Here is a 27908-nt window from a genome sequence, read left to right on the forward strand (position 1 = left end):
ACATTATTTTTTCCTTTAATCCAATTACAATCTATTATACTTAATTCTTTATAACATTTCTGCTAAAGCCATGTAACTTCATTCCAACATCTTTCTAACATTCCTTAATTTTACAATATTTCTGTAGATAATCTTTAAATTTCATCCAATCTTCTTCCACCGACTCTTCTCCCTGGTCTCGGATTCTACCAGTCATTTCCGCCAGTTCCATGTAGTCCATCACCTTCATCTGCCATTCTTCCCGGGTGGGTAGATCTTGTGTCTTCCAGTACTTTGCAATAAGTATTCTTGCTGCTGTTGTGGCATACATAAAGAAAGTTCTGTCCTTCTTTGGCACCAAGTGGCTTACCATGCCCATAGCCAGTGGTTCTAATGCAAAGCTCAGGTGGAAGAGCAAAGCTAAAGTACCGTACCATCTGAGATTCCAAGATAAACTACTCCTGACTTTGGACGTTCCATTGAATTACTGTGGACTTGTTTACAGAATGAATATGTGCTTCACACTGCCCTCCTCACAATATTTCTTCAAAAGGAAGCAAATTAAGTCGTGCCTGGGGAAACACATGCAGATTTTTGCAAAATGCAGAGTTTGTGCTGAGTGCAAGACTGCAGTCTTCTTTGATATGGAATTCAGCTTTTTCTCTCTTTTTTTTATTTAGCAAAATGCAGGCCTGTGTCTCTCCCCTCTGCCTGTGCCTCTGGCCTTTGCACCCTAAAAGAATTAATTAAACACTGCACTAAAGTTAAAGGAAGAGGAAATGTTCCATTTCTCCCCAGGGCATTGCAAATGCATGTCAAATGACTGAACAACGGTTCCTTTTTTCTTCTTCTTTGTAATTATAAAAGGATGTTCTTTGTGTCACTGGGAAACAGCTGGGAATAGTCTGGGGTTTCAGTGTAACTGGACGCAGGAGCACGTCAAGGAACATATTACAGTGACAGGAAAACACAGCGGCTTTCTGGAACTCAAAGGAGAGGTGACACAAAAGAGTTGCACAGCTGGGAACAAAGGCACTGCCTTATAGACCAAAGGAGTGTATGGGGTTCATCTACCTTAATATTGTCTACTCTGACCGGCAGCTGCTCTCCAGGGTCTCAGGCACGAGCGATTGCCAGTCTCACCCAGAGATGCTAAGGATTGAATGCAGTGCCTTCTGCATGCCAAGCAAATGTTCCGTTATTGAGCTATGACACTTCATATAAAAGGGGTGGGGTGGGCGGGAGGGTGGCAGTAGGTGGGATGCCTGAAGCGGATATAGTTTGGGCAAAGAAGTGGCCTCATCCAGAGTCACACAGTTGGTCCATCTTCCTCAGTATTTTATCTGTTGTTGTTTAGTCGTGTCCGACTTTTCGTGACCCCCTGGACCAGAGCACGCCAGGCACTCCTGTTTCCACTGCCTCCCGCAGTTTGGTCAAACTCATGCTAGTAGCTTCGAGAACACTGTCCAACCATCTCGTCCTCTCCCATCCCCTTCTCCTTGTGCCCTCCATCTTTCCCAACATCAGGGTCTTTTCCAGGGAGTCTTCTCTTCTCATGAGGTGGCCAAAGTCTTGGAGCCTCAGCTTCAGGATCTGTCCTTCCAGTGAGCACTCAGGGCTGATTTCCCTAAGAATGGAGAGGTTGGATCTTCTTGCAGTCCATGGGACTCTCAAGAGTCTCTTCCAGCACCATAATTCAAAAGCATCCATTCTTCGGCGATCAGCCTTCTTTGTGGTCCAGCTCTCACTTCCATACATCACTACTGGGAAAACCATAGATTTCACTGTACGGACCTTTGTTGGCAAGGTGATGTCTCGGCTTTTTAAGATGCTGTCTAGGTTTGTCATTGCTTTTCTCCCAAGGAGCAGGCGTCTTTTAATTTCGTGAGTGCTGTCACCATCTGCAGTGATCATGGAGCCCAAGAAAGTAAAAACTCCTACTGCCTCCATTTCTTCCCCTTCTATTTGCCAGAAGGTGATGGAACCAGTGGCCATGATCTTTTTTTTTATGTTTGATGTATTTCATCTCCACTGACAATATTGCCAGTGAGCTTAAGGTGGCCTTCTCCGAAGAAAGGAATTTCAGATGGAACCACAGGAGGGGAGAAAGTGCCACTTGTGGGTTTCCCCCTCGGGGCGTCTGTTTGGCCCCTGTGCGCAGAGGATAAACGACCAGATGGACCATGGCCTGATCCGGCAGCCAGGCTCTCCTCCTGGTCCACTGCGCCCCTCTCTGCGCGACGTGCCTGCGCCCAAGCAGCGGGATCCAGCTGTTCCGATGCGCGCCGGGCACCAAGGCCTCATCCCCGACGGGGCGGGCAGCCAGCGGCGCTGCAGCAGCTGCGCCCGCCGAGCCTCTAACGAGCTCCAGATGTTGCCGTCGGGGGGGTGGAGTGTGGGGGGGGTTTACTGGCATCCTCTCTCGTCCAGGAGGGCTTGATTGGCCGCTGCCCGGGCTCCGGGCAGCCAATGGAGAGGCGGGAGAGGCGCCTCCGGCCCCGCCCTGCCCTGGGCCAGCTGCCGGGACTCGAGGGGGCGGCCGTGGGCTTCGCGCCTCCCGCTCCGGAGCTGCGCCCGCCCCGCCCGCTTCCCCTTCCTCCTCCTCCTCCCGGAGCAAGTCCATTGCGAGGGCCATGCTGGGGGAAGCCGCGCTGCCCGGGCTCTTCTTCCTCCTCCTCCTGCAGCTGGCGGGTTGGGGGGCTGCCCTGCCCCGAGCGCAGCTCTTCCCCTTCGGGCCCCCGCGTGGCGACCGGCAGCTGCCCGACGGCGACGACGAGACCTCGGCTCCCGTGCAGCTGCCCAGCCCGCTGCTCTACTACGAGACCCGATTCAGCCAGGTCTATGTAAGTCCGACGACCCAGAGAGAGAGAGAGATCGGGGGACTTGGGGGGAGAGGAGCAGGGCATTCGTCTAGGGCAGCCTTCGCCCAGCGGGTGCCCCACAGATCTTGTTGGACGGGACGGGGATGGATGCGCCCTGTAGATGTTGGGCGGGGCTGATGGGGGTTGTGCCCTCCAGGTGTTTTGGATGGCGCTGTACCCTCCGCATTTTGGTGGGCAGGGCGTTTGGGTGTTGTCTGTGCCCTCCAGATGTTGGGGCCGACGGGGCTTTCTCGTGCCCTCCAGATGTGCCATCCGGGGCAGATGGGAGTTGTCACCCATCAACATCTGGAGGGCACCAGCTTGGCAAAGGCTGGTGTCAGGCTCCTGGTTGGAGGATGGTACCAGCCCCAGAGAGGAGCCAAGGACTCACCCCCCCCCATGGCACCACCACCCTGCTGAGCCAGCCCAGAGCTGTGCCAGATGCCAGAGTCAGGGAGGGGTCCTTGGCCGGGCATCTGTTTGCCCAGGACATTCCTGGGCACTCAATAAGAACTCTGTGTGTCCCTTTCCAAATATCTTTTTCCAAGCCGGCGCTCCGTCCCTTGACACACGTTGCAGAATCTCTGTCGCCAAATCTTCTCCAGTGATGACACATCCATTTAGCTGGCTGGCCTTTTGGCCTTTGCAAACCGAGGACCTGTTTTGAGACCCTCCCCCAATGCAGTTGGGGGTATCCAATGCTCCCCCTGCTCAGAGTAGCTGCATTGAAACAGACAGACATAGCAAACTTGGGTCAATTAATTTTGATGCTCTACTCCAAGCACAACCCTGTGTAAATGTAGGGTGGTTGTGCTGCTGTGGTGACCCACTTTGGGTCCGGCTTTGAGCTGGCAGCTGGTCCCGATCCACCGATTGAAGGCTAACGGTCGAATTCTGCCATGAGCTTCCTCTCTCCACATCTACTTATTTGAAAAATGCAAACGAAAACCTGCTAGATTTTAATAGCTAAAAGGAAATAAAATCAACAGTTTTTCATTTGCAGATGTGTTTTCTTAACCTTAATAGTGAGTTGGTGCTGCTCCCATTTTATGGATGAGAAACTGAGGCTGAAAGGCAGCAGCCTGCCCACAGCCTCCTGTGGCAGAAGCAGACACACAGTTTCCTTGTGAGTAAGGTTGTTATTGTTGAGCCTGGAAGTTCCCAGGCTCCATTCTTGTCCACGGCTGTAAACCCACCAGGCACTCTTCAGCAAACCTCCACTTTCCTAGCTGCCTCCCACTTAATCTGGGGAATTTTCCTTGCAGGGTTGTTTCAAGGATTCCTGCAGAATGCTCTGATTGTTTTTATGGGCTGCTTGCAAGTGGAGTTTTTAAGCACTATATGGACGTATTCTTTTATTTCTGTGCCTACCCCTCCTCCCACCCGGGAGCTCAAGGCAGTTTATCATGCAGTAAAATCTCTATCGCAAAAGTATTTCACAATTGCATTAAAAACTGCAATCTAACATTTGCAACTGTGGGTCCCTGGGATACTAAAACCTTGAAGGCTCAGGTGAATAAAATAAGCCCATAACTGGTGCATAAAAGGGAGTACAGTGGACGCTTGGGTTGCGAACATGATCCGTGCGGGATTTAGCACTTCTGCACATGCGCGACTGCCGAAACCCAGAAGTAACCCCTTCCGGTTTGCGGCAGTCCGCAACCTGAAAAAAATGCAACCTGAATCATCTGTAACCTGAGGTATGATTGTAACGAGGAGGACAACAGCATTTCCCAAGGGAAGGAGCTCAGAATCTGGGAGTCACCATGGAGAAGGCTGTCCCACCTTCCCTGGTGGTGACACCAACTGATCTCATTCCACAGGCCAGTCAGTATTAATTTTCCTGATTATCTCTCCGGCACCTGGGACCTAAATCTTTCTTACATTTCTCCATCCAGCTACGAGTAAGCAATTAGATGCCTGTGATTCACTTAATGCATAAATTTGCCCAATCCTCTTTTAAAGCCATCTAAAGGTCGGGGTCCATCACTGCCTCATGTGGCAGGGAGTTCCAGGGTTTAACTCTGCGCTGTGTAAAGACGTATCTTTTCTCTGCCCCAAATCTTCCAACTTTCATTGGATGTCCACAAGTTATCGTGTTACACGAGAGGGAGGGAAGCTTTTTCTCTCCATTCTCTCCACGCTATGCATAAATTTATAAAATTCTATCACGTTGCTCCTTCCTTGCTTTTTCTTTAAATGAAAAAGTCCTAAATGCTGCAACCATTCCTCAAAGGGCAGTTGCTCTGTCCCCTCCACCATTTTGGTTGCCATTTTCTGAACCTTTTCCAACTCTACCGTATCCTTTTGAGGTGAGGAAACCAGAACTATACAAACGGTTAGCCCAGAGATGGAAGGAAGGAAAAGTTCCCCCCAGAGAGGAATGGAAGATCAAACTGATGGACTATGTGGAGATGGCGGAAATGACTGGGAAAATCAGAAACCAGGAAGAATAGAATTTCAATAAAGAATGGGGGGAATTTATAACTTATCTTGGAGACCACTGGAAACAGTTGAGCTCCTAAGCAGGATTTAAATAACACTTATAATGTAACAGGGACGCGGGTGGCGCTATGGGTTAAACCACAGAGCCTAGGGCTTGCCGATCAGAAGGTCGGCGGTTCGAATCCCCGTGACGGGGTGAGCTCCCGTTGCTCGGTCCCTGCTCCTGCCAATCTAACAGTTTGAAAGCACGTCAAAGTGCAAGTAGATAAATAGGTACCGCTCTGGTGGGAAGGTAAACGGTGTTTCCGTGCGCTGCTCTGGTTCGCCAGAAGCGGCTTAGTCATGCTGGCCACATGACCCGGAAACTGCACGCCGGCTCCCTTGGCCAATAAAGCGAGATGAGTGCCGCAACCCCGAGAGTCGGCCACAACTGGACCTGATGGTCAGGGGTCCCTTTTCCTTTACCTTTATAATGTAGCAAGAACTAGGAGTGCATGGAATATTTTTAAAAAAATGGAGTGACTTAAAATATGCAGCGAAAAAAGATTAGTGATGGAGGGGTGGGGGAAATTCCAGAGATTCAATTGATTCTTTGTTTATCTTTCTATGATTTATGATTTTGAATGTCACTTTTAATTTGTAAAACTAAATAAAAATTTATGATGAGAACCGTACAAACCTTTAGTCTTCCACTGCGTTTGATACTTGATCACTTTATTCATTCTTCTTTGACCTGGCTCCCTGACAGGTTGGGACCAATGGGATCATTTCCACCCAGGACTTCCCTAGAGAGACCCAGTATGTGGACGATGATTTCCCCACGGACTTCCCCGCGGTTGCTCCTTTCCTGTCAGACATCGACACCAGCGGCGGGAGGGGCAAAATCTATTACCGCCTGGACGACTCCAAGGAGGTGACGGATCGGGCCGCCCAGCTAATCCAGACTGGATTCCCCAGCGCGGACGGGTTTGCCCCACGCCACACCTTCATCGCTACCTGGGAGAACGTGGGGGCCTACGAAGAAGTCAGCCGGAACTCGGAGCCTTCCAAGCAGGTGAGGCGATGGTTTGTGACGTCTGCATTTCTGGCAATTTCTGCTTGGGGTGCGCAAGTGTGGTGTAGTGGTTAAGAGCAGTGGACTCGTAATCTGGTGAACTGGGTTCGATTCCCCGCTCCTCCACATGCAGCTGCTGGGTGACCTTGGGCCAGTCACACTTCTCTGAAGTCTCTCAGCCCCACTCACCTCACAGAGTGTTTGTTGTGGGGGAGGAAGGGAAAAGGGAGATTGTTAGCCGCTTTGAGACTCCTTAGAGTAGTGATAAAGGTAAAGGTAAAGGTAAAGGTACCCCTGCCCGTACGGGCCAGTCTTGACAGACTCTGGGGTTGGTGCGCCCATCTCACTCAAGAGGCCGGGGGCCAGCGCTGTCCGGAGACACTTCCGGGTCACGTGGCCAGCGTGACATCGCTGCTCTGGCCAGAGCCAGAGCCGCACACGGAAACGCCATTTACCTTCCCGCTGGTAAGCGGTCCCTATTTATCTACTTGCACCCAGGGGTGCTTTCGAACTGCTAGGTTGGCAGGCGCTGGGACCGAGCAGCGGGAGCGCACCCCGCCGCAGGGATTCGAACCGCCGACCTTTCGATCGGCAAGCCCTAGGCGCTGAGGCTTTTACCCACAGCGCCACCTGCGTCCTAAGAGTAGTGATAAAGCGGGATATCAAATCCAAACTCTTCTTCTTCGTCTCCTGTCATTGGCCAAGCTGTTGGGATCCTATAGGGCATTTGATACAATAGAGAGGGAAGAGATACAGACAGCCGCTGCTCCCATTGGGATGGAAATGGAAAGGTGATTTGGCGTCATGACCAGGTCAACAATAAATCACATGGTGTCAGTGAAGTTAACTCTGTATTCAAGGAAACAAGGACTGCTCCGGCGTTCAAGCTTAGCGATCTCAGCAACTCTTCCTGGCAGCACAAGTGCTGGATCTGGCAGCACTCAGTGCTCTTTGAAACCCTGGAGAGAGGCTGCCGGTCAGTGTTGAACAAGATGGCTCAGCTGTCTGACTCAGTTTAAGGCAGCTGCCTAGGAAAAGGCAAAGAGGGCTTTCCGTTTTGGGAAAGTCTGACTGCTTTTGTTTTGTTAACCGTTTTAACCTCAGCCTTGTTTTGTTGGGTGGGTGGGGGATATCTCTGTGAATGATTCATTCCTGTGTCTGTTGGGAACGAAAGGCATGTTTCAGATTTTCCGCCACGCATGGAAATGAAGGCCCCAATGGCATTCCTGTAACGAGGTAGGTCTGCAGATATCTATTTTTAAATCGATTTGCGCACATTTAAAAACAACACGAAAGGGCTGTTAACTCAGTGGGGGTGCCTCTGGTTCGCATGCAAAAAGTCCTGTTGTTGTGTTTGTTATTGTTATTTCTATCCCACCTTCTTCCCAAACCGAGCCTCAAGGTGGCTTACACAAATTAAATCGACACAGATATAATGCAAAATGCTTAGAACATTTACAGTCGTACCTTGGTTCTCGAACATAATCCGTTCCAAAAGTCCATTAGACTTCCGAAACGTTTGAAAACCAAGGCGTGGCTTCCGATTGGCTGCCGGAGCTTCCTGCACTCAAGCGGAAGCCGTGTCGGGACATTCGGCTTCCGAAAAATGTTCGAAAACGTTCCGGGTTTTCAGAGTTCGGGAGCCAAAACGAATAGAATTAAAGCCACACACACACACACACACACACACACACACACACACACACACAGTGTGTGTTAATATATTGGTTCAGTCCCTATCACCATCAGGTTGGGCTGTGAATGTCCCATGCCAGAATCTCTGGAGCTGCCAGTCAGTGCGTGCAACACTGAGGTATATGGCAAGTGGTCTGGCTCAGCATCAGGCAGCTTCCCATGTCGCATAACCCTGGCGTGATGTTGTGTTTTTAAATGCCAGGGAACATGCGAAAGTGGAGGTAGCCAATGTGAGCTCCCTCACCCCAGATGGTTGCAGAATTGTTCGCCTTCTGACCCCCCAGATCCTCAGAGCGCCAGGCTGTCTCTTCCTGTCAAAGACCACAGGGTGGGAGAAAGAATCATAGAGTTGGGAGGGCACCAAGGGTCATCTAGTCCAACCCCAGAGCAGTGCAGGAATCTCAGCTAAAGCATCCATGACAGAAGGAATTTCCAAGCTTTGCTTAAAAACCTGCAAGGAAGGAGGATCTACAAGCAGATCGTTCCACTGGCGTAGGCTGCCAGAGATTCTGCGTTGAGATTTGGGTCTCAGCCGCCCTCTGGAGTTGAGGAAACCGGATCTGGGCTGGCAGAATTTGCCCTCTGCCTCTGTTTGAACAAATGTCGGGTGCTCAGAGAGTCCATGGAGGGTGGCTTAGGAACAAGCAAGTCAAGCTGACCTCTGACCTTTGCCCTTGCCCTTTGACGCTTGACCCCACCGGAACACTGTTGTCTGTCAGATTTCCCATTCAACTGTGGGCTTAATCCTGCGTGTTTAGATGCAAACCTCCGGGAAGAACCCAGCTTTGTGCTGAGGCCACGGTTCTGTCATTTCCGCTTGCCGGATGGGACAACCCCCCCCCCCATCTCTTCTCCACTGCATGCTTTTCTGGGGTTTCTCACGACCCCCCCAGGGCCAATTTTGGGGTGCACAGGGGGAAGGGGGGAAACCCCCATTGTGCAAGTGGAAGTCCTTGTGCAACGACACTCATTTGTTGTACACTGTGCTCAGTTTGTTCATTTGCTTAAGGGAAGAATCCGCAGGGAATGCTCTCCTTTGTAAACTGCTGAAATGAATGGGGGGAAATGCCAGGCATTGCAAGTAGGCTCGGGGCAGAGATTCCTGGAAGATCATGTCCTTTGGGACTCCTTGCCTCTTGATAATCAGGCAGGCATCTTCACTGTACAGTGGTACCTCAGGTTACATACGCTTCAGGTTACAGACTCTGCTAACCCAGAAAAAGTGCTTCAGGTTAAGAACTTTGCTTCAGGATGAGAACAGAAATCGTGCTCCGGTGGCGCGGCGGCAGCGGGAGGCCCCATTAGCTAAAGTGGTGCTTCAGGTTAAGAACAGTTTCAGGCTAAGAACAGACCTCCGGAAAGAATTAAGTACTTAACCTGAGGTACCACTGTACTCTTTTCAGTGACTGCGAAAAACATTTTTGTTCAGACAAGCCCACCCAGATGCTTAGAAAGTTAATGTGAGTGCTATTCCATTTTAGTTTTTAAACTTTTGTATGTTTAGAAACTTGGCGTGAATTTTAATCTGCTTTTAGTCTCTTGTCATCTTAAGCTTCCTGCAAGTTTTAAATTTTTGCTGTTAGTTTTTCTGGGTGACCATTTTATCGCTTTATCTTTTTCGTCAACCTCTTTGAGTGTTTTTTTTATAAAAATAATAATACATTTTTTAATTGTGATTGTCCCATAACGTAGTAAAATTGCAGCTCTAAAAGATACAGAACAAAAACAGAAGAAGGAAAGAAAGGAACCATGGGAATAAGGAGAGGAAAGAGCGAGAAAGAGAAAATAAAGAAAGCAAAATAAAAGAAACATTAGCCAAATATACAAAAGAGGAATTTCTTCTTCATAAAACAACAGCCTCCTGGATCAGGAGGAACTCTTCCTGTGGTTTCCAGCGGCTGTTAGAAGCAAAAATCTTGGGCCTCAGGCTCTGCAGGGCTGCTACCAGCCAGAGCAGACACTATCTGGTTAGATAGCCCAAAGGCTGGATTTGCTCTTGGGCTGGTGAGGCCACCTCCTTATGTGAAGCTAAGCAGCTCAATAGAAATGACAGCTTGTCTCAGTTTGCCAAACACGACCACTTCTGGAGGAAAGCTTGTGTCAGGAACATCTGAGTTATTTTCAAGGGAATGCTGTGAAATTGGTTGCTACACATTTTGAGATTTCCCCCCTCTCCTTTTCCACTTCTTTTTCATTCGGACAAAGGCATGGCTTCATCAGAGCCAGAACTCAGCCCTTGGCTACGTCCAACAATACTATCTTTTTTATTTGTTTACTTAACATTTGCAAAGCTCTTTTTTTTTTTTTAGTTACAGATAGGTAGCCGTGTTGGTCTGCCAACACTATGGTTGGTCTGCCATAGTCAAAACAAAAAAAATTCCTTCCACACTTAAGAAGTGTGCATGCACACGAAAGCTCATACCAAGAACTAACTTAGTTGGTCTTTAAGGTGCTACTGGAAGGAATTTTTTTTTTTTTTTTAGTTTGAGAGGAAAATCCCCCAAAGGCTGTTGCTGAAATCCTTATCAGCTGGAGCGGGGATGTCCATAGTTTCTGCATTCCAGATCTCCAGGCACATATTTGGACATGCGGCCACGACGGCCTCAGGCACTGCCTTCCGGCCCCGCAATAACACTGATACCCTCTAGCACGAAGGTCTTCTTGGGTGCAGAAGGTGCTTGCTCAGGAAACACGAGGTTATCGGTGAAGGAGGAGGCTGTGTGCTTCCTGAGAGACTCCCTGAGGAAGGGTGACGTCTATGATAGGAATTTTATGGTCTTAAATATATGGGAATGTTCATAACCGCACATACATATATCAGCACAGAAAGACCAACCTGGAACCATTTTGATTCCTAAACTGACCAAATGTTTTCTCTGCAAGGTCAAAATGGAAAAGCCTCCCCATTGTCTTGTCCTTCACAAATCCTGTCTTAAGGGTATGTCTGTGTTTGAATAAGGGTGTGAGCCTTATCATTACAAAAGACTGGCCAGGCTCCTCAGGCAATCCAATCAAGTAACCTGTCAGACAGGAAATAAACAAGCGACAGGAGAAAAACAACATGCAAATGTTCTGTTTTAGACCGCCTTTTCTGTGATGTATCTGAGAGGTGGTCTTAGGTTACACCCCTTCTGTGATGTATGTATAATGTTTCTGGGGGTGGTCTTGATCTACAGGATGGGAATTTCAAAAGTCTTTATAAGCCCTTGCACAGCATTTTTCTGGGTCCTCTTCCTTTCCTGCGTGTGAGGGGAGCACCCTGTTGCAACAGATCAATAAAGATCAAGCTTACTAGCTGCTTTGCTTCTCAATATTCTCTGGTTGGCCTCTGTTATTTTCTCCTACCAATAGGGAACCTATGTAAGGACTCCATATGGGCTCTTGGATACCCCATAAGGGAAAAGGGCAGATTTTTATTTACAACACACCTATATAAATTGCTACTCTAATCTCCAAGCTCCAGCCTTCATAATCTGGGGGAACGGACTTTCCCATGCCCTATTCACTGTTTGAAAATTCCCTCCCCACAGCTGGTTGGGGTTTTTTTTTTGCCCGGGTGCCCAGTGACTCGTCCAGAGACACAGCAGACCCAATTACTTCTGTGGCACCAAATGCACTGAATGACCCCGACACGCCCAATGCGAAGAGCGCCAGAACTGCCGGGCATATTTTTATTAACAACAGATGGCAACCACGACACGTTGACCTTCCGCCTCTCTGGGAAGCACCCCAGACAATAACACCAGGCCATTTCAGATTGTAAGCTCCTCGGGGCAGAGAACTACCCTCTTGGGCTGGGAAGCTTTAATAGGTCAAGGGTTGCGTTCCCTCAAGGCCGGCCTCCTGGGGGCCTTATGCCAGAGGTGGGAGGGGCCCTGAGGCACAAGTGGGCGGGGCCAAAGGCGGGACTTGTTACCTATTGTGCATAGGTAAAAGGTACAGTGTTACCTCTGGTTACGAACGGGATCCGTTCCGGAGTCCCGTTTGCAACATGAGCAGAACGCAACCCGTGTCTGCTCATGTGTGGGTCACGGTTCGCCGCATCTGCACATGCGCGTGACGTCATTTTGCACGTCTGCGCATGCGCAAGCAGTGAAACCCGGAAGTAACCCTTTCTGGTACTTCTGCGTCACTGCGGGACGCAACCTGAAAAAACGTATCATGAAGCAAACGCAACACAAGGTATGACTGTAATGGTAAAGGACCCCTGGCCAGTTAAGTCCAGTCAAAAGTGACTATGGGGTTGTGGCGCTCATCTCGCTTTCAGGCCAAGGGAGCCGGCATTTGTCCACAGACAGCTTTCTGGGTCGTGTGGCCAGCAGGACTAAACCGCTTCTGGTGCAACGGGACACCGTGACGGAAACCAGAGCGCACAGAAATGCCGTTTACCTTCCCGCCACAGTGACACCTATTTATCTACTTGCACTGGTGTGCTTTCGAACTGCTAGGTTGGCAGGAGCTGGAACAGAGCAACGGGAGCTCACCCCGTCGCGGGGATTCGAACCGCCGACCTTCCGATTGGCAAGCCCAAGAGGCTCAGTGGTTTAGACCACAGAGCCACCCGCGTCCTTTGTACATAGGAGCCTCTTCCAGTTCAAAGGCACCTTACCAGGTTTGTAAAAATCACTCAATGAAGGCGCAAGGCTGTGTCATGGAAAAGTACGGCCTGGGAAGGTTTCTTCTGATGTTGAGTGGAATCTTGTTTCCTGTAACTTGAATCCCTCGGTTTGGGTCCTCTTTGGAGCAGTGGAAAGCAAGCTTGCTCCATTCTCTGTATGACACCTCTTTAGCTATTTGAAGATGGCCATTGTATCTCCTTTCAGTCTCCTCTTTCCCAAGCTATCATGGAGGGTAAGCCTATTATTATTATTATTATTATTATTATTATTATTATTATTATTCTGCCCTAAACCTGGGGTTCTCAGGGCGGTTCACAGAATAAAATCAAGATATAAAACCACAAGATACCTAATAAAAATAAAAACAATCACCCAGTAACACCCCTCCAAAACCCCCCACATTTTAAAAGGTAATAGGATGTCAATCAGATCAACTAAAAGCCTGGTTAAAAAGGAATGTTTTTGCCTGGTGCCTAAAGGTATATAATGAAGGCACCAGGCGAACTTCCCTGGGGAGAGCATTCCACAGACGGGGAGCCACTGCAGAGGAGGCCCTGTTCTCGTGTTGCCACCCTCCGGACCTCTTGAGGAGGAGGCACACAAAGAAGGGCCTCCGAAGATGATCTCAGGGTCTAGGTAGGTTCATCGTGTTGTAAACAAAAATCTGCCCTTTTCCCTTATGGGGTACCCAAGAGCCCATATAGAGTCCTTACATAGGTCCCCTATTGGTAGGAGAAAATAACAGAGGCCAACCAGAGAATATTTAGAAGCAAAGCAGCTAGTAAGCCTGATCTTTATTGAACTGTTGCAACAGGGTATATAGACTTTTGAAATTGCCACCCTGTAGATCAAGACCACCCCCAGAAACATCATACCTACATCACAGAAGGGCTGAAATCTGAGTGCTTTGTTTACCTCTTGTCTGCCAGGTTACCTGTTTAATGGTCACTTGATTGGATTGCCTGGGGAGCCTGGCCAGACTTTTGTAATGATAAATACTTAAAACAAATAAAAAAATTCCTTCCAGTAGCACCTTAAAGACCAACTAAGTTAGTTCTTGGTATGAGCTTTCGTGTGCATGCACACTTCTTCAGATACACTGAAACAGAAGTTACCAGACCCTTCTATATAGTGAGAAGGTGGGGAGGGGTATTACTCAGAAGGGTGGTGGGATAGGGTGATTGGCAGATAGCTGTGATGAGCCTGTTGACAACTCTTAACGACTGCAATAGGTCTTACAGGAAAAAGCAAGGGGTGAGAAGGTGAAAAATGGCTTTGTCATGTATAATGAGATAAGAATCCAATGTCTTTGTTCAGACCAGGTCTCTCCATGGTTTTAAGTTTGGTAATAAGTTGCAATTCAGCAGCTTCTCTTTCCAGTCTATTTCTGAAATTCCTTTGTAATAGAACAGCTACTTTGAGATCTTGTATAGAATGTCCTGGGAGATTGAAGTCCTACTGGTTTCTCTGTCTTGTGGTTCCTGATGTCGGATTTATGTCCGTTTATTCTTTGGCGTAAGGTTTGGCCTGTTTGTCCAATATAGAGAGCTGAAGGACACTTAGTTCTTGAGCCAGGTCAGGCTCACACGCTATTCATATCTTAAATGTGCCCTTAAGACAGGATTTGTGAAGGAAAGAGACAATGCGGAGGCTTTTCCATTTTCCTTTGACTTTGCAGAGAAAACATTTGCTCGGTTTGGGAATCAAAATGGTTTTAGGTTGGTCTTCCTCTGCTGATCTATGTGTGTGCTTGGTTGGTACACTTATGAACATTTAACATATATCGAAGACCTAAAAATTCCTATCACAATGGCATCCACCCGTGATGGTTTTGCTCTGTCTCCATGGTTGGAGGCCACAGTGCCTCTGAACCCCAGTTATTGGAAACCACAGGGGAAGAGACTTGCCTTTGTGCTCAGATCCTGCTTGTGGGTTTCTCACAACATCTGGCCAGCCCCTGTGAGAACAGGACGGTGGTCTAGATGGGCTTCACCCAGCAGCCTCTCCTTATGGGTGAAGGACGGCTTATAAATACTTTAAAGAAATAAATTGTTGCTTACATACAGAGTCAAATATATATCCTGTCTCCTTCCTCCAAAACGAGCCCCGGGCCGCAAGCGACAAATGAGAACGCACCTTAAAAACATCTTCAAAATGATTGCCGGGTGGGAAAGATCTCAGCTTCAAAGGGTTGTTGAAAGAGGAAGGTCTAAAGGAGGCGCCCCAAAGGATACAGGATACAGTGCCAGTCTAATAGCCAAGGAGAGGAAATCCTCACACATCTGAAATATTGTGGGAGAGATGTTCTGCCACGCAGAGTTTTTTTCTCTCTACTAAATTTGGCACAGCTGTCAAGAGTTGTAGTTTAAGGGGTCAACTCAACCAGAGCCTGATCTAAAGGCGATGAGGCATATAAGGAAACGGAAAGGACTGGGCCCGAAAAAGAATGGAGGGGTCAACAGGGAAACGAAAGGAAATCCCTCTTGGAAAATGTGTGTGTGGAGGAGGAAAAGGTTTAAGGACAAGGAAGATGTGCCTCTGAGCATGTGCAGAGTTCTGTGTCATCCTCATTGGTTTTCACAACTAGCCTCCACCCACGTGCCCGGGCTGAGTCCGAGGGTCTGTTTCCAAGCAAGCTTGAATCCACAACTTCTCCCTTTTTTGGGAATCGACGATGGCGTCTCTTGAGCTTCTTTTGGCTTGGGTGAAAACAGGAATCTCTCTTGCGGCTCCCGAGGGGGAGATAATCCAATGGAGGAAAACGGATTTATTTCCCCTCCTTGCAGCTGAGTCGAGATTAAAAGGCAGGGAGATAAGACGGGAGGGAGATGAATGATACCAAACAGGGCAGTTTTACAGGGTGTTTTCAGCAGCACCCTTCTGGGAAAGGAGGAACGGAAGAAATGGAATCAGCCCATGCAGACCTTTACTCCTTAACTGGAGTTGTGCAGCAAAGCCGACCCCTCCCTTGATCTGATAATCTAGGGCCGTGCCACTGCTGTGTTCTGTATCTGGTGCAGGATGCAGGAACCAATCTATTTCTTTTAATCATCATCACACTCATCAACTTTATTGCACTAGCCAAAGGCCAGGGCATCATTCACAATGGGAACAAAAAGAAAAGCAACACTAACCATAAAAACATCAGGCACTGCAGATGCAATAAACCACAATCACGTCTCCTAAAAATTATTTGTTGCATACGATAGAATAGCAAGGTAGAATGTGCCAGCTTAAATGTCCGAATCACCTTTGCAATTGACCGCTGTTTTATCTGCAGTGGTGCCCCGCAAGACGAACGCCTCGCAAGACGGAAAACCCGCTAGACGAAAGGGTTTTCCGTTTTGGAGGCGCTTCGCAAAACAAATTTCCCTATGGGCTTGCTTCGCAAGACAAAAATGTCTTGCGAGTTCCTGCGGGTTTCCCCCCCTTTCCCCCCCCTTTTCCTAAGCCGCTAAGCCGCTTATCAGCTGATCCGCTGATAAGCCGCTTAACAGCTGATCGCTAAAAGCCGCTAAACTGCTAATAGCACTAATCCGCTAAGCTGTCAATGGGCTTGCTTCGCAAGACGAAAAAACCGCTAGACGAAGAGCCTCACGGAACGGATTAATTTCGTCTTGCGAGGCACCACTGTAGTTCTTTTCTCCCGATCTTCTTAGCTGCCAATGCAAATAGTGCTGCTTTATAAGTTACGAAGTCATATTTCTTTTGATGCCCAGTTTTGAAATGTCCAGCGTCAGTTTTGCAAATGAGCAGGCGAGCGACCGGCTCCAGGCCTCTGCAGGGAGAAGACGCCTTATTTGCAGAAAGTGGCTTGAATCTCCAACTGCTTCTTGCAAACAGACTTCAAAGCTAGCATCCCCATCTCCAAGGAGGGGGGCGGGTGGCTTTCCTGCCAGTGCTCATCAGCTGTTTGGCACTGGCACACAGCTCCGTGTGGAAAGGAGCAACCAGGAGTTCACTTTATGCCCCTAGTTTTCCCCTGCCCCACACCTGATGCCCGTTCTCTGCTTTGATCTGAACAGGATTAATTTTGGATCTCTGCACTTTGCTTCCGCAGCACAACACCTTCCAAGCAGTCTTGGCCTACAGCGATTCGGATGCCTATGCCCTCTTCCTCTACCCCGAGGACGGGGTCCAGTTCTTTGGGACGCGGCCCAAAGAATCCTACAACGTCCACCTGGAGCTGCCGGCCAGAGTCGGCTTCAGCAGAGGGGACTATCAGCGCCGGGAAGGGCCGTACCACAGCGTCACCAGCAGTGAGCAGTCCGTCAAGAACCTCTACCAGTAAGTAACTGGTGTGCTGTCTGGTTCTACCTCCAAGCATCTTACCGTATTTTTCGTTCTATAAGACGCACCTTTTCCCTCCTAAAAAGTAAGGGCAAATGTGTGTGCGTCTTATGGAGAGAATGCAGGCTGCGCAGCTATCCCAGAAGCCAGAACAGCAAGAGGGATCGCTGTTTTCGCTGTGCAGTGATCCCTCTTGCTGTTCTGACTTCCCTTCGCTGGAGAGGCGCTGCGCAGAGAGGGAGAGCTGCGCAGCGCCCCTTTAGTGAAGCGGGAGGATAAACGGAGACCCTTCCATTTCTCCTCCCGCTTTGCTGGAGAGGCGCTGCGCAGATTCAGAATATTTTTTTTCTTGTTTTCCTCCTCTAAAACTAGGTGTATCTTATGGTCGGGTGCGTCTTACAGCGCGAAAAATACGGTGATTTCCTTCTGCCTTTGCAGTTTGTGGGTATGTGCCAAATGTTGATATCTTTGAAGGGTTTGGCAGGGAAATTCCAGGGGAGAGCCCGGCCTTTAGGTCAGTGGCCTGCTTGCCCACCGAGGTGAAGGAAGCAGTCCTTTTCTGGCCAAAAGGACTCCCCTTTGGAGAAAGGGTGCAGCGCTTGGCGGCATTTTTAGTTTAGGGAAAAAGTGAATAAGAGGCGAATAACTTGGTGTCGCCCACAGTTTGGGAACCACCGCAGTGTGCAAACAAAGGAATTGGCACCGGGTGCGGAATCTGCCCTCCACAGAACTTTGCTTTCACTGAACACATTTCCAGGGAGTGAGGCTTCCCCATGTTGCAACAGCTGCAAAACAAATGATGAAAAGTCTGCAAAATTATGCAAAATTTGCCCCGCTCATTACAGGTTACAGAATCCAACACTTCTGGGTGCAGAATTTGGAGAAGAGTTCTAATTTATTTGTGTTTAAAGCTGCACAGCCAAAAGGTTAGATTTGTTTTTGAACCTCTTGCACTCTGACACCCAAACAAGCATGCCAGTCTGCCTTATCAGAAAGCGGAGTTGCGTTTGGATCTGGTGTCAGAAGTTGCATGCAAACTTTGTTTGTGTTAGCTGTCTGTTTCCTTAGATAATGCCATGCCTGCTGGGTGATATGTGCTGTTCTGCCCCTCTTTCGAAATTTGGATTCAAAGAGAGGCCAGCACTGTGTGGAAAACCTGTGGGAAAACATCCTTCTCGGATGGTGATGTTGTTGCAAACCTGCTAAGGTCACTGTTTTGACTGCTGGCACCCTGCCCTTGACCGGCGTGTGTTCTTGCCATGTGGTACAAACTGGGTACAAACTGTGAACGCCAGTGGTGCTGTGGTCTAAACCACGGAGCCTCCTGGAAGGTCGGCGGTTCGAATCCCTGTGATGGAGTGCACTTCTGTTGCTCGGTCCCAGCTCCTGCCAACCTAGCAGTTCAAAAGCACGCCAGTGCAAGTAGATAAATAGGTACTGTTGCAGCGGGGAAGGTAAACAGTGTTTCTGTGCTCTCTCGTTTCCGTCACAATGTTCTGTTGTGCCAGAAGCGGTTTAGTCCTGCTAGCCACAGGACCCGGAAAGCTGTCTGTGGACAAACACCAGCTCCTTAGCCTGAAAGCGAGATGAGTGGCGCAACCCCATAGTTGCCCTTGACTGGACTTAACCATCCAGGGGTCCTTTACCTTTTTTTTACAAACAGTGTCTACGTTGGGTGCCCAATCTGGAAGATACCATGCGCCTTTAAGATCGGAAAGATATAAAAGCAAGGAGGCCAGAGGGTCTCCTTTTTGGCAATCAGCCCAGCCCTGCACCTACTCCCCCCCCCCCCATGTCTGATTGTGGACTGAAAGAGCAGGGGAGGCGGTGTGGGAATATGCCAGATTCCATAAGACCAAGGTTGCAGGTTCGAACTCCATATTGAACAGCTGCATATTCCTGTATTGCAGGGAGTTGCACTATTGCATGGGTAGGCAAACTAAGGCCTGGGGTGCCAGATCTGGCCCAGTTGCCTTCTTGAGCTGCCCCACGGACCAGGAATCGCTGCGTGGATCAGCGTGGATCTGATCATTCGGGCTGCGCCAGCGCGTGCGTTCAGTAGCGCCTCCTCCCTCCCTCCCTCCTCCTGGCTTCTCCCTGCCCTGCCTAGAGCCAAGCGGAAGGGGGGTGGGCTTTGTTGGCGCCAGCAGCAGCAGCAGCAGCGTTAGCGCTTGAGCCATTGTAAGCAGGCTCAATTCAGGCTTTGTTGCTGCCAGCCCCTCTCTGGAGCCCTTTTGCGTGGCGCTCATCCTCCTGCCGCCCCCAGCCTCTGCCGCTTGCAAGACACAGGTAAGCAGCCACTGGGGCTCGTCTGGTGCTGTGGAGAAGGGAGGGGAGAGTCGGGGGGTGGCTTACCTGAATAATAATAATAATAATAATAATAATAATAATAATAATAATTTGTTTGTACCCCACCCATCTGGCAGGGTCTCCCCAGCCACTCTAGGCGGCTTCCAACAAAATATTAAAATACTGTAATGCATCAAGCATTAAAAGCTTCCCTAAACAGGGCTGCCTTCAGATGTCTTCTAAAAGTCTGGTAGTTGTTGTTCTCTTTGACATCTGGTGGGAGGGAGTTCCACAGGGAGGGTGCCACTACCGAGAAGGCCCTCTGCCTGGTTCCCTGTAGCTTTGCTTCTTGCAGGGAGGGAACCGCCAGAAGGCCCTCGGAGCTGGACCTCAGTGTCCTGGTGGAAAGATGGGGGTGGAGACGCTCCTTCAGGTATACAGTGGTACCTCGGGTTAAGTACTTAATTCGTTCAGGAGGTCTGTTCTTAACCTGAAACTGTTCTTAACCTGAAGCACCACTTTAGCTAATGGGGCCTCCCGCTGCCACGGCGGCACCGGAGCACGATTTCTGTTCTCACCCTGAAGCAAAGTTCTTAACCCGAGGTACTATTTCTGGGTTAGTGGGGTCTGTAACCTGAAGCGTATGTAACTCGAGGTACCACTGTACTGGGCCGAGGCCGTTTAGGACTTTAAAGGTCAACACCAACACTTTGAATTGTGCTCAGAAACATACTTTTATTTAAAATGCATCTCTGGGTTATTTGTGCGAATTCGTTTGTTTCCCTCCCAAAATATAGTCTGGCCCCCCACAAGGTCTGAGGGACAGTGGACCGGCCCCCTGCTGATAGACTTTGCCAACCCCTGCACTAGATGATTTTTGGGGTACCTTCCAATTCTACAATTCTATGATTCTGTAATGACGTATCTGCTGAAGAACCCTAACATAAGAACATAAGGACTCTGCTGGGTCAAACAGGTGGCCCTGCTAGTTCAATGCTGTATCTTCAAGGCTGTTAGTAAATTAGACAATTGACCATTTGTGGCCTTTTCCTGCCAGCTCAAATCTGCATCCTAATCACACAGCCGGACCTCGTAAAAAGTCTCAGGATACATTTCCCTTACCAAACCCCTGATCTGGACATTTGCAGCAGCGATGCTTCACAGCAGCTTCAGCTGGCATTAGGAGGAGTTTTGGGACCGGGAGGGGGAGGCGGGTATTTAGAAATTTCCTTGAAACGTGACCGACTCGAGGAGCCGGGCCTGTAAAACCGCAGCTGCCGTCTCCATTTCCCACTGTTATCAAATGCCAGCTGTTCTCTGGCTTGGAGCTGGCTGACATGAGGGAAGGGGAGAGGAATGTGCGAATATCCGCGGCCTCGGAGGAGCATTCAGGGGCTGTGAAGGGATATCTTGTTTGCTTCTAGATGCTGAGTGGACCTGCAGCCTGCCAGCTATTTTTGCGGCTCGGAATCCACCCAGCGTTTTGCACAACTGTCGCGGAAGAAAGTTGCGGGGAATGCGCACAATCTCTGCCTCCCTGGCCCTCTTCTCATTCCTAGACTGGCATCTTATCTGTTATTGTTGTTGTTGTTTAGTTGTTTAGTCGTGTCCGACTCTTCGTGACCCCCTGGTCCAGAGCACGCCAGGCACTCCTGTCTTTCACTGCCTCTCCCAGTTTGGTCAAACTCATCCTGGTACCGTATTTTTCGCTCTATAAGACGCACCAGACCACAAGACGCACCTAGGTTTTGGAGGAAGAAAACAAGAAAAAAAATATTCTGAATCTCAGAAGCCAGAACTGCAAGAGGGATCGCTGCACAGTGAAAGCAGCAATCTCTCTTGCTGTTCTGGCTTCTGGGATTGCTGCGCAGCCTGCATTTGCTCCATAAGACGCACACACATTTCCCCTTACCTTTTAGGAGGGAAAAAGTGAGTCTTATAGAGCAAAAAATACGGTAGCTTCAAGAACACTGTCCAACCATCTCGTCCTCTGTCATCCCCTTCTCCTTGTGCCCTCCATCTTTCCCAACATCAGGGTCTTTTCCAGGGAGTCTTCTCTTCTAATGAGGTGGCCAAAGTCTTGGAGCCTCAGCTTCAGGATCTGTCCTTCCAGTGAGCACTCAGGGCTGATTTCCTGCAGAATGGAGAGGTTTGATCTTCTTGCACTCCATGGGACTCTCAAGAGTCTCCTCCAGCACCATAATTCAAAAGCATCAATTCTTCGGCGATCAGCCTTCTTTATGGTCCAGATCTCACTTCCATACATCACTATTGGGAAAACCATAGCTTTTACTATAAGGACCTTTGTTGGCATCTTATCCACTTGGCTGCATATTCGCCACCCAGATAGGAAACCCATCAGTTCTCAATTCTCTTTCTTTCACCAGTTCTTCGTCGCTCAGGGCCTGTGCAAGGTCTTCCCTTGACTCTTTCCTGATGTAGTGCTCTATCTGGGCACCTGAAGGACCAGGTGTGCAGCCTGGGAGTCATTTTGGGTTCACAGCTGTCCATGGAGACGCAATTTTGTGTCCAGGGCAGCTGTCTACCAGCTCCATCTGGTACACAGGATGAGACCCTCCCTGCCTGCAGACTGTCTCGCCAGAGTGGTGCATGCTCTGGTTATCTCCCACTTGGACTACTCCAATGCACTCAACGTGGGGCTACCTTTGAAGATGACCCGGAAACTACAACTAATCCAGAACGCAGCAGCCAGACTGGTGACTGGGATTGGCCGCCGAGACCATATAACCCCGGTCCTGAAAGACCTACACTGGCTCCCAGTATGTTTCCAAGCACAATTCAAAGTGTTGGTGCTGACCTTTAAAGCCCTAAATGGCCTCGGTCCAGTAGACCTGAAGGAGCATCTCCACCCCCATCATTCAGCCCGGATACTGAGGTCCAGCGCCGAGAAGCAAAGTTACAGGGAACCAGGCAGAGGGCCTTCTTGGTAGTGGCGCCCTCCCTGTGGAATGCCCTCTCATCAGATGTCAAAGAAATAAACAACTGACATTTAGAAGACATCTGAAGGCAGACCTGTTTAGGGAAGTTTTTAATGGCTGATATTTTAATGTATTTTTTATCTTTTGTTCTCCAGGGGCTTGGGAATAAAATGATGATGATGATGATGATAATACAGTGGTACCTCGGGTTACATACGCTTCAGGTTACATACGCTTCAGGTTACACACTCCGCTAACCCAGAAATAGTGCTTCAGGTTAAGAACTTTGCTTCAGGAAGAGAACAGAAATCGTGCTCCGGTGGCGCGGCAGCAGCAGGAGGCCCCATTAGCTAAAGTGGTGCTTCAGGTTAAGAACAGTTTCAGGTTAAGTACGGACCTCTGGAATGAATTAAGTACTTAACCTGAGGTACCACTGTAATAATAATAATAATAATAATAATAATAATAATAATAATTAATAATTAATAATTAATAATTAATAATTAATAATTAATAATTAATAATTAATAATTAATAATTAATAATAAATGATAAATGATAAATGATAATAATAAATGATAATAATAATAATAATAATAAATCAAATAAAGTAAAAGGACCCCTGATCATTAGGTCCAGTTGCGGACGACTCTGGGGTTGCTGCACTCATCTCGCTTTATTGGCTGAGGGAGCCGGCGTACAGCTTCCGGGTCATGTGGCCAGCAGGACTAAGCCGCTTCTGGCGAACCAGAGCAGCGCACGGAAACGCCGTTTACCTTCCCACCAGAGCAGTACCTATTTATCTACTTGCACACAACAAAAGGAATACACACACAACAAAAGGAATCTTAGACAATATATACAATGCCCAAATAATAATGACGTGTGCAACTCAATATGTCAAAGCCAAGCTGTGATGGGATGATGAGCTGCTTGTGCGTAAAAGCTTAGTCCCTCAGGGTTTGCTCAGCTTAGCAAAACTCTGTCTTTAGCGGAGCCCTTAAGCATGGCTCCCTCAGTCGCTGGCAGAATCCGACAGTGGGCGTTTGCGGAATCTCTTCCAACATAAATGCTCCTTAACGGAAACGCGTCTTCTGGACTCTCGGCGTGACAGTTTCTGGCGAGGTGTGGGTGTCCCTATAGGAGGTCCTGAAACCTCCTCACTGTTTTCGCTGGAAGTGTCCCAGAGCCCTTCTTCCGACTCCCTTTCCCTCGGAGCTCCTTCTCTCCCCCTGCTGGTTCCTTCCTCTGCTGTTAAGTCTCTCCTAACCTCCTTGAGCCCTTCCACCACCTGCTCTGATGGCAGTTCCCTGACACAAGCAGTCCAAACATTCCTGAAATAAGTCCGTGAGAGAAGCTCTCTATGTGAATACTTGTACTGGATCAGGCCCATGGCCTGTTCTCTCTCTGCGATTCCCAAAAACCTGGCGTTCAGAGATATTTACTGCCTCCAGCAGCTGAACATTGCCTTGTTTATTATCGCATTTCTGTCCCGTCCTTCCTCCCGAGGGAGCCCAGGGCGGCCAACAAGAACGCAGTGAAACCATGCAATTAAAATAAAAATAAAACGAGTGAAAACATTTTAGAAGCAAGAACAATTGAGAGCATCTGAAAACAATTTAGAAGCTCACAAGGTCAAGGCTGCCAGAAACAGCATCTTTCAGCCATCAAACCCTGACCAAACAGGAATCTTTCAGAATCCCTCTTGGAAGTTAATAACAAAGGAGATAGATGCACCTGGCCAGGAAAGGGGATTCCTCAAATGGGGAGCCACCACCAAAAAGACCCTGTAAAATGATTAACCAATAGGAACCCAAGGGGAGGAGTTAGCGTTAGAGTTGTTAAGAAGTCAGTCTGGAGTTAGAGAAGAGAGAGAGAGAGGATAAGTCTGTGGGTTGGGCTAGTCTGGTGTGAGAGAGTGAGAGAATATGTTAAGAGGAGTCAGTCAAACAGTTGATATAATCAGTCAGAAGGTATTAGGAAGGTATAGGCCGGTAAAGAAACTAAAGAAACTGACAGGAATATTATCTGAGAAACCTTAAACTTTTTAATGCTTATAAAATAAACTTGTTTATTTGGTTCAATTTTAATAACTGTCTGGACTCAGTGTGTACCTGAGAGTAACAGATTGGTGGCAGCGGGGAAGCGAGCACAGTGGTGGCACAGGGATCAATAGACCGTCAGACATCCAGGGACCCTGTGCGATCGCCATAGTTTGTTGTTGTTTAGTTGTTTAGTCGTGTCCGCCTCTTCGTGACAGCATGGACCAGAGCATGCCAGGCCCTCCTGTCTTCCACTGCCTCCCGCAGTTTGGTCAAACTCATGCTGGTAGCTTCGAGAACACTGTCCAACCATCTCGTCCTCTGTCGTCCCCTTCTCCTTGTGCCCTCCATCTTTCCCAGCATCAGGGTCTTTTCCAGGGAGTCTTCTCTTCTCATGAGGTGGCCAAAGTATTGGAGCCTCAGCTTCAGGATCTGTCCTTCCAGTGAGCACTCAGGGCTGATTTCCTTCAGAATGGAGAGGTTGGATCTTCTTGCAGTCCATGGGACTCTCAAGAGTCTCCTCCAGCACCATAATTCAAAAGCATCAATTCTTCGGCGATCAGCCTTCTTTATGGTCCAGCTCTCACTTCCATACATCACTACTGGGAAAACCATAGCTTTAACTAGATGGACCTTTGTGGCAAAGTGATGTCTCTACTTTTTAAGATGCTGTCTATGTTTGTCATTGCTTTTCTCCCAAGAAGCAGGCGTCTTTTAATTTCGTGGCTGCTGTCACCATCTGCAGTGATCATGGAGCCCAAGCAAGTAAAATCTCTCACTGCCTCCATTTCTTCCCCTTCTATTTGCCAGGAGGTGATGGGACAGTAATCTAGTCCAATTCCATGCAATGCAGGAATCTCAACTACAGCATCCACGACAGATGGGCATCCTATTCCATTACTGATCCTAGAAAAGTGGGCATTGCACTCTGCCATTTACTGTTGCTGTTTAGGAACTACATGCATATTTTTGATGCTACTTGGGGTATTGAAGGAGCAAGAGAATTTGAGCTCTGCCAAGCTGAGCTCTGAAGAGCAAATTCCCCTGTGATCTGGATCTGCATTGCCTCGGTCCTTTGATCGTGTGGCCAATCCAGATCCCATCGCTGCTTCCCAGCTCCTCTCCAGGGGAGCTGTTTCTGCTGTTTGCAATTAGTAACATGATCCATCTGACATGAATATCCAGACTTTGCCAGTGTGGGATGGAGCTGGACTCAATGATGGACTCAAGGGCATCCTGATCAAATTTGCAGATGACACCAAACTGGGAGGGGTGGCTAACACCCCAGAGGACAGGATCACACTTCAAAACGACCTTGACAGATTAGAGAACAAACAAACAAAACAAACAAGATGAATTTTAACAGGGAGAAATGTAAAGTATTGCACTTGGGCAAAAAAAATGAGAGGCACAAATACAAGATGGGTGACACCTGGCTTGAGAGCAGTACATGTGAAAAGGATCTAGGAGTCTTGGTTGACCACAAACTTGACATGAGCCAACAGTGTGACGCGGCAGCTAAAAAAGCCAGTGCAATTCTGGGCTGCATCAATAGGAGTATAGCATCTAGATCAGACCTCACCTGGAGTACTACGATCAGATTCTCAAAACTAATCTTATGTAACGCACCTGCTTCTGTACTTCAGATAAGGCTCCCAGCCTGCCTTGCTGCATAGGTGCTCTGTGGGGATGATTTTTTTTTTTTGCACTTTATTTATTTATTATTAATGTTGCAATACATATATGAAATCTTTACATATTGATACATATACATTATATTCGTAAATTCACATTTTCACATTTCATTATGTACCCACATTTATCCATTTCTTATTTCTTGCCCTGTGTCTTCCCACCACCCATGCGTGACTTCCTTGTTACTATTTTGTAACTTTATTATTGAAATGGTAATTTTGTATCTTAATAATTAAACATTCAATCTTATATACAGTGGTGCCTCGCAAGACAAAAAGAATCCGTTCCGCGATTCTCTTCGTCTAGCGGTTTTATCGTCTTGCGAAGCAAGCCCATTGACGGCTTAGCGGATTAGCGCTATTAGCGGCTTAGTGGCTTTTAGTGGCTTAGCGGATAAGCGGCTTAGCGGCTTAGAAAAAGGGAGGGGAAAGGGGAAAAAACCCGCAGGAACTCGCAAGACATTTTCGTCTTGCGAAGCAAGCCCATAGGGAAATTTGTCTTGCGAAGCGCCTCCAAAACGGAAAACCCTTTCGTCTAGCGGATATTTCGTCTTGCGAGGCGTTCGTCTTGCGGGGCACCACTGTACAGTCATACCTGGGGTTGAATGTGCTTTGGGATGAGCACGTTCGAGTTGCGCTCCACGGCAACCCGGAAGTAACGGATGTGCAGACGCTCAAAATGACATCATGAGCATGCGCAGAAGCGCTGAAACGTGACCTGTGCACGTGCAGACGTGCAGGCACGGGTTACGTTTGTTTCTAGATGCGAACGGGGCTCCAGAACGGATCCCGTTCGCATCTAGAGGTACCACTGTATTTGCTTAGCTTAGCTTAATTTTTAACTTAACTTTGTGAAATCAGTCTATACATATCAATAAATCCTTGTTGGAGCATCTTTTGGTTATGTATTCTTCTACACATTCCCATTCCTGATTGAGATTTTGATTAGATTGCCTTTCTAACTGTTGACGTCATTTTTGCTAATTGAATCATTTAAAAAAAAATATTTTGCCAATCTTTCAATGTCGGTACTTCTTCTGATTTCCTCTGTGGGGATTTTAAATATCCTTCGACTGAGAAAACAAACGTTCAGCTGAGCGATTTGTTAAGGTTAAAAATCCGGTAGTGGGAAATTTCTGTGGTGCCCACCCTCCGTTCTCCCTTGATGTCCTAACGGTTAATCAAGCCCTGTTCTTCCTCCTTCCTTTAGGCTGAGCAACATGGGCATCCCTGGCATCTGGGCATTCCATATTGGCAGTGCCTCCCAGCTGGGCAATGTGGTCCCTGCCTCGCTCGGCGGACTCCCTGCTGCTCCTCCGGAACTCCCCGAGACCAGCTCCACCGGCCACAACTTCCTGGAGCCGGAATACCCTGACCCCAACCTCGACTACGCAGATCCCTTCTATGATGACAGCGAAGACGATTTTGAGTACCTGCCCGTAGTGCCCACCGGGCAGCCGCTCGGACCGGGACCCAGCGCCTTGTCGAACACCGATGCACAGGTCGACTACAGCGAGCCAAGGCACTCGGGCGCCAGCCTGGACTCAGAACTGGAGCCCACCTCGCTCTACTCGGCACCCAGCAGCCTCCCTCCGTACCCTGAACTGGATTCGGCCCTCCTATACCTGTCAGAGCAACTGACACCACCTTCTGCAGTAGAAGAAAATGCGAGGACCCCGTCCCTGCCGCCGGTGTATGAGAGCCCGATTGAGGCCGTCACGGCTGTTCTGCTGAGGCGCCGTGGAGACGGGGGCATCATATCCCCGCAGGAAGAAGATACGAGTGACCCTTCGGACCCGGACATCTTCCCAGACTACCCGGAGGGCGAAGTTATTCTCGAAAGCTTCCCAGACACCCCTCCTTTCAGCCACAGGAGACGGGTTGTCGGTGTGGATGAGGACCTCCCCTTCGACCCGGACGGTAAGCTCCTGAGAACATCTCCCTACCCCAGACCTCAGTTTCTGAAACTGGAGATTCTTACCGTATTTTTTGCCCTTTAGG

At 48.6% G+C, this 27908-nt stretch overlaps 1 protein-coding gene across 1 annotated transcript in view; it reads left to right on the forward strand.

Annotated features, from left to right (window-relative positions):
* The first annotated feature begins 2530 nt into the window (after window positions 1-2530).
* Window positions 2531-27908, forward strand: part of NID2 (nidogen 2) — a 74050-nt gene continuing 48672 nt past the window's right edge. Inside the window, exons 1-4 of the mRNA XM_079982905.1 lie at window positions 2531-2822; window positions 6034-6339; window positions 16714-16940; window positions 27118-27827. Of these exons, the coding sequence (XP_079839031.1) occupies window positions 2613-2822; window positions 6034-6339; window positions 16714-16940; window positions 27118-27827 (1453 nt within the window). The 5' untranslated portion in view covers window positions 2531-2612. The remainder of the gene's footprint in view (window positions 2823-6033; window positions 6340-16713; window positions 16941-27117; window positions 27828-27908) is intronic.

This window comes from Podarcis cretensis, assembly GCF_951804945.1.
Source record: "Podarcis cretensis genome assembly, chromosome: 1".
NCBI lineage: Eukaryota > Metazoa > Chordata > Lepidosauria > Squamata > Lacertidae > Podarcis > Podarcis cretensis.